This window comes from Trachymyrmex septentrionalis, unplaced genomic scaffold (assembly GCF_001594115.1).
Source record: "Trachymyrmex septentrionalis isolate Tsep2-gDNA-1 unplaced genomic scaffold, Tsep1.0 scaffold19, whole genome shotgun sequence".
Taxonomy (NCBI): Eukaryota; Metazoa; Arthropoda; class Insecta; order Hymenoptera; family Formicidae; genus Trachymyrmex; species Trachymyrmex septentrionalis.
In genome coordinates this window covers 3,146,944-3,154,436 of record NW_017305071.1, presented here as the reverse complement: position 1 = coordinate 3,154,436, position 7,493 = coordinate 3,146,944, and the positions used below count along the sequence as shown (strand labels likewise).

The 7,493-nt window shown below is 37.6% G+C and overlaps 1 protein-coding gene across 1 annotated transcript in view; it reads left to right on the top strand.

The window, feature by feature from the left end:
• Positions 1–1,004, top strand: part of LOC108746974 (STI1-like protein) — a 1,733-nt gene extending 729 nt beyond the window's left edge. Inside the window, exons 2-5 of the mRNA XM_018484142.1 lie at positions 38–247; positions 330–483; positions 550–650; positions 752–1,004. Coding sequence (XP_018339644.1) covers positions 38–247; positions 330–483; positions 550–650; positions 752–952 — 666 coding nt within the window. The 3' untranslated portion in view covers positions 953–1,004. The remainder of the gene's footprint in view (positions 1–37; positions 248–329; positions 484–549; positions 651–751) is intronic.
• The last annotated feature ends 6,489 nt before the right edge of the window (positions 1,005–7,493 follow it).

The following is a 7,493-nucleotide window of genomic DNA, read 5'->3' as shown; positions in this document are numbered from 1 at the left end:
AATATATATAAATCAATAATGTATTTTTTGTATTTAGGTAGAGAATCTTAAACAGCAAGGAAATGCATGTGTTAGAGAGAAAAAATATGAGGAGGCAATGATTCATTATTCACAAGCAATTAAGCTGGATCCAAAAAATTATTCTCTCTACAGCAACAGATCCTTTACTTTCTTAATGTTGGAACGATATCGTGACGCCTTGAACGACGCTCTGATAACCATTCGACTAAAGCCTGACTGGTCAAAAGTATGTAAAAGGATATATATACTTCCTGCAGATCTTGATTTTAAAAAAGGAATAAATTTCTCAATATGTTTATCTATTTTAGGGTTATTTTAGGAAGGGCGAGGTTGAACTGAAACTATCCTCTTACAATGAAGCGCTTGAGTCTTATAACAAAGCTCTATCCTTGCAACCAGACGAACCGAAGATTTTAGAAGCGATGAACAAAGCATCGAAATCATTGATTAAAGACAGAAGAGGTATATGGTGCACAGAGTTATCTTGGAACTATGAAAATTGGAACGTAATAAAATAATGTTTCACAGCTGATCAACAGATCCCGTGGCTTGGAGCTGGCGTTGGTATTATATTAGGAGTCACAGTTGTAATTGCCGACTATGTTTTTACAAACAAGCCCACTTTAACGGTATTGATTCATACTTTATATTTTTAAATTATTATTAAAATAGTAATTATATTTTTTTTGCTGTAATGTACGCGATATAATTCTTTCATATTCTGCTACAGCATCCTCTACTGATGGCGTTATTAACGATGACTATAGCTATGATTGGCTTTGGCATCGCAAAAGGACTTCGTTATTTCTTAAAACACCAAAGAAAGTCAGTCCTAATAGGAGGAGACTTTTCTCACTGCTTACTAGAAGCCAATGAATCGAATGATATCTATGTAAAAGAAAGTACCGATACAAAGAAAAAAGAACGGTAAAGTACAAATGGGGCAATAATTCTGCAAAGAAAAATGATAGTTTTTTTTATTGATCAATTATTTCAATGTACTTTCAATATTTTTAATTAAGAAATGCAGTAACATTTTTACTATTAATATATAAAAGTAAAATGTTATGGACGGATAAAACTAATGTTTGACTATGACTATCACTGATGTCTATCATTGAACGCTGTTATTTTTTATTGAAAAAATGGGAATATATTTTATATTATTTTTAATTTTATAAAACCATGTAAAGCGAATATTTATATCAAAAATAGATGATTCGTTAACTTTACTAGTCATTTCTTCACACAGTACATGACGAATAATTTATGCAGTACGCAAAAAAGATAAGAAATAAATTAATAATTAATTATATGCACACTATCATTACATCTGATTATTATATGGCTCATAATGAAGTATGAATGTATTCTTTTGAAAATAGTATTTATTCGAAACGCTGAAGAACATTATATTTGCATCACATTTGTATCCTTACGACTTAGAAACTTGGTAAGAAACATTGTCTCTTGCTATTGATTCTTACAACGAACAACGAAGTATATAAGTGTATTAAAATAATATACCTGTATGTGTGCGTGCGCGTATGTGTATGTATGTGTGTCGCATGTCTTCTTACTCTTTCTGCACTTTATAGTATAATATCACAAGAGTGAATGTATATGTATATCGCTTGAAACTAAAGATCTTAATTAAAATTATATTACTACTATTATTTAAATAATGTATTTAAATATATATATGTGTGTGTGTGTGTGTGTGTGTTTCCGGCTGGAAACATCATCCAGTTGAGCTCGAAAAGACTAAAGATTTATAACTTTATATAGGGTATTTTTAAATAAATGTAAAAACTGTCAGATAATTCTTTGTCGAAAATGAAGAGTTTTTCATATAAATACTCTTAAATCCCTGAAAAGTTACACCTTTAAAAGGGGAAGTAAAAATTAAATTTTTTTGTCAAATTTTGGACATATTAGAAAAATAAAATTTAACGGAAATTTTTCGCTATAAAAAAAAACATTTATTAATATTAAAAAAAAATAAGAACTTAATGTTTACCTCCTCTTTAAAGGAGTGTAACTCCAACTCCTCAGGGAGACATATAAAAATATATGGTTTGTATGAAAAATCCTCTCAATTTTCAACAAAGAGAATAAACTTCTTCGCGCTTATTTAGAAACACCCTGTATACCTACTAAGTATATCTGTAAGCATATACACAAAAATTCTTTTTCAATCGTAGATATACTTATAGTATATCTGCTTGTAGTTCATAAGTCATCAACTGTTCACGATTCAAGTGCATCAATGTCACACACAAGCAACCTGTGAACTATAAACCGCATTATGCATTCGTTTATGATATCGTGTGGTTTAATAAAGATGAAATTAAAAACACTACCGATGGATATCACGAACTTTTGTGTGATTCCTGAAATACCGTCCTTCGAAACTTGTTTCATGTTCCACTCGCATGCAACCGAATTACGCAATACGGGAAAGTAACAAACGGCAAAAATATGCGCGATGCGCCGGGGCGAGAAGTAAAAGGAGATTCACCAAGCGATTTTAGGTCGGACATTCGGTTCATTTGCGAAGTATATCTCAAAGTACCAGCAGGGAAGGGACGCAAAGATAAAATGGGAACGAGCTATTAGTGCTAATCAAGTAAATACTAACACCTAAAGAAATCAATAAAAGGAATAATATTATTAAATGACATAAAGAGAAGAATAACTTCAAGAAAAATCTGTGCAGCATTAATAAGCTAAAAATCAATAATATCCTCCTATATACTTACTATAGTAGAATATGTGTGAACAGTTTAGATTAGAATAATCAATATTGGTTATAGAAGTAACAACAAACAGGGAATATATATAAATAATTGGTGAAAACAAGGAAATGTCGAAGAACAATAAAAAACTATTTTTATTTGATTTATAAAATTATGCTGAAATAATCTAGCTTTCTATGCGCCGAGAAATTATGTACGTTTCCGAACAAGTTTGTTACTTCGCAGGATTTGTGCTTCCATTTTTAAGTCTAGTGCTGTCTTTTTTCTCTCTTTCTCTTTCTATTTATCTATCTCATTTGCTATTCTGGCATGCGATTATTCTCTCACGCGTGCATATTATTGCAGTTCGCAGTGTAGATAGAAGAAATAATTGGACCGCAACTCGTGTAGGGCGTAGCAAACAAGGAGGGAACAATGTCGTTAACAAACAACGCGCATGATTTAATATTGCAATAAACGCCAAGTATTTATAAAACTGTAGAATCATTTGGATCACACATTGATTGTATGTTACATTCAATGGGAATATTTTTCAGCGTTTCGCTATAAAAAACTGTTCTCATGTGATCAACTTGTATTCAGAAACGAACTTCCACGAATCCGAGCTGATCGAAAATATGCAGCGCTTCATTTCAGAAATCACACCACGTGGCGTAAATAATCGGGTTCCATCTGATTATATTTTTCCCGCTTTGCCTGAATAGACACAACCTTCTTCTTCCATATCAAGTTCCTCCGAAGTTGATTATCGCATTCTAGAAAAAGTTGTCCGACTATGTAACTTACCAAAAGGCTAGGTAGATCTAGTCATTTTCTTTTTTACGTTCATACTCGATCGAGTCTAATTCAACGTAACGGTTAAAAGAGAATGTCTGCAAGAACGTGGTCATTAAATCGTGATGACATAATAGGATTAACGATAAGATAAGCGACTGATAAATCCAATCAGCTGTTAATGATAAAATTACACGAGTCCTAAAATTCCAATATCCGTGACCTCAAATCCCTACTCCGACAAACTGATCACAAAAGCTTGTATCTTGGAAAATCGGTAGAACACAAAATCGACGCTCCGAGCATTCCATAAGATTTATTATTACAATAAATATTGTTGCAATAAATTTATTATCATAAATGTCCTTTGAGACCTATAAGGGATTGAGAAAGAGATTATTTATTATTGTTGCCGACTTCTCAGATTCTTACAAACAATCGTCGTGCAATTTGCTCGAGGCGCAACAATGCGCGGACAAGTTACATTTATGGAAAAGAATATACGATCGAATTATACTCATAAAAGCAATAGATAAATCGGCGATCAGCTGTGAAGTTTGTTTTTCACGGGAGAGATAAGGCGCGTGCTCCCTCCGAACGTTTCTCCCTCACGAACAATTTCGCAAAGCAACAAAGAGCTCCGTCACCGTTTTAGGATCCGTTTTCTTCGATAGTTTCACGTACTTGGTGCGTTTACCGTGATTATTAAAATCTTAATGTGTTTCCCGTACGTATAAAATGGTAAAATGGCGTGTCCCAATAATCCCCCCTCCCCCCCCCCCGCCTATTTTTCTCTACGCAGCGCTTATACGGCTCGCAGGCCGGTCCAGTACTCCAGTTATATATCTCACGTACGTGGTTCGTCATGAACGTTGGCATGGCCAACTTCACTCCGAACTACACGCGCGCGCGCGCGCGCGGGCGCGTCACTCACCGCGCGCCTGAAGATCCTTTATTGCGAGCGATGATGCGAGAATCGCCAATGATAATGCAATCCACAGAAATAGACGCGCAAATATTTCGCGGCGATACAATTTACAACTCGAACGCGAAGTTATCGATGGCGACGGACGGCACCGACGATCGCAGGTGTCGAACTTCATGCGAATTCGCGATTTCCATTTTTTTTCCGACGCAATATTATTGGAGGTCTGTTCGAGGTTGCACTTTTTGCACTCGGATTTCTTTCTTTTCAACGAATATGTATTTATTTTTGAAGATTTCAGGCAACGCGAACAAACCTCGAGTCTTCAGATCGATTCTTTTCAGCTGAACTTCTTGCATGATTCGTCTTTTCTCTTTTTTTTCCTTCAGCTTGAATGTAAAAAAGGAAAAACGACCCGTACGAGAAGTTCAGCTGAAAAGACTAGGCCTTTCTCACGAAGTAGGACGAATCGGAAAACATTTTCGTTCGACGTGCGCGTAGCTCGTGTTCTTTTCGACTCGCAACGCAAATCCTGCGAATCTCGTTTCCAGGATCTCGTTTCCAGGAAAGAGAGGAGGCGACGAGCGCGGAAAAACGGACGTCACGTTTTTCACGCTCGCCGTCCCGAAACCGTTGACGTCACTGCACGAAGTATTCTCTCACGCCCGTATTTCGCACACGCGATACGACGGGCGACGCAATACGGCGTACGTCGACGACTCCATCGGAGGCGAGTTGCGTAGGAAGATGAACGCCACGACGACCGATCAACGTGGCTGTTGGGCGAAAAACAGAAGGCACGCCACGGTGAGCCGCCGCGTCTCGTGACACTCGCTTCACGTGAAAAATGGCGACGAAATCTCGAGGCGTCTCGAGGACACCTCGGGACGAGAAAAGAAGTTCCTCGTGGAAAGGCTCCAAGGGGTTAGGGTGTCGGCGGATGCGGAGGCGTGTCGCGCGTCACACCGCACACGTCGTCGTCGCGAGCCGTCCCGAAGTGCCGCTTCCGCACCGGAAATGGAACTTCGAGACGGGATGGCGAACCCGAGGAAACCGAAGAGTCCCTCACCGGAAAGAAGCAGCGACGAAGGGCGTTCCGCGAGGATGCTCGAAACGAGAGAAGCATAGCCGGGACGCTCAGCACGATTGCCTGGTGCTCCGCAAGTCACTTGTCGAGAACGCGCATGCGCGAACGCATGCGCGTTGCCTCCTTACGGCACACACGGCTCTACAGCCGACAAAACGGGATGTTTTGTCACCTCCAAATCTAACGATTTTCTTAATATTCTTGTTTTTTCGATTTTTTTGATTTTCAGTCGGATAAAATACATGATATAAAAAAATGTAACGTGCATTTTTAATAATGGACATATTATTGACTTTCAATAAAGTTATTATATATATTGATAACGACTTACGATAAAATTATTATTGATATTAATGTAATAGATATATTATTGATTTTTAATATTATTATTATTTTATTTGTAGTAAACAACTTTTGGAGATCAAGGTGAAAATTACAAAACGAATTAGTGAATTTACTAAAATATTTATAATTTCATCGATCAACTTGTGCAGTAAATTGGTTCGCTTTTGTAATTTTCACCTCGTTTCGAGATATATAATCAACCTCCACAAAACGGTACTTCAAAAGATCTGAATATTCTCACAGTTGCAAACTTCAAGAGATTAAAAAGTTATGGAGACGAGGGAGCTTCGTTATAACGCGATTTACTTTTTTCGTTATAACGGAAATCACTTTACTGCTATAGGAAAAAGTTATATTCAATAAACGCGATCAGCCTCGTGAATTCCAGGTCTTTCGTCGCAGTTTCCCAAACAGAGAAGTCTCTGAAAAAGCTGACTCGATGTGTTAGCGCGCGCATCTCCTTCGCGCGGCTTTCCGAACTTTTCGCGACGATGATCCGCGAGTTCCGGTATTATAACAACTTGCCGTCTCCTCGTTCGCCACGATGATTGTCGGAAGAACCGCGAAAGTTTCCGTTTGTGCCTCATTACAACGTACTTTCTGACGTGCTTATTAATAACGCGTGACGAACGAAGGACGAAGTTCACGACTTGCCCAGCAGTAATCGCACAAAGCCCTCGCGCCACGAGGCGCAAAGAGGCAAAACGTAATCCACCATGAAGACGTTTTCCGTTACTCGCTCCGCTGTCCGCCGGGTGATTAACCGGTAAAAAATATTCCTAGGGCGAAAAAGTCGCACGAAGCGACCGAGGACCTATCGCAGGTTCAAACGTTAGGAACAGAAGTACAGATTTTTGTATAAATATCCCGAAATACAGTAACTGTATAGTAAGCTTTACTTCGCAAACATAATAGATGTAGTAAGAAGCTTTAAGCCTTAAGAAATTGATCAATTATCGAATGTGAGAAAAATAATCGACTATGATTGGTCAATTTCTTGAGGCTTAAGAAGACTGCACCTATTGTATTTGCGGAGTTAAGCAGATATCGACCAATTACAGTCAAATGTAAAAAGAATAATCAATCATAAATAGTCAATTTCTTATGGCTTAAGACCTACAATTTAGGTAATGACTTATTGTATTCATTATTACACTTAATTATGTTTTGGGACGCATAACGCATAAAAAAATCAATCCTTAGTCGTTCATTTTATGAAAAGAAAAGAAATGAAGAACTTCGATTAATTCATTTTTTGATGCATTATGTGTTATGCAAGATTCTCTGTGCTTCCATCCTAAGCCACTAAGCCATCCTAAGCTTTAAGTCTTAAGCCTCCAAGAAACTGATCAATCATTGTTGATTGCTCTTCTCACATTCGACTGTGACTGGTCAATTCCTTACGGCTTAAGGTTTACTACACCAACTGTTTGTGTCTTGGGTCTTAAGAGAAATATCAATCTCTAGACGTTTCGCGAATCTCTGTCCCTCCAGTTTGTCCGTTTTGTCGACGGATCATCGCGACGATCAACTGCGTAGCGAGTTCGACTTATTTTAAATTACAAAATAGCTTTCAATGCAG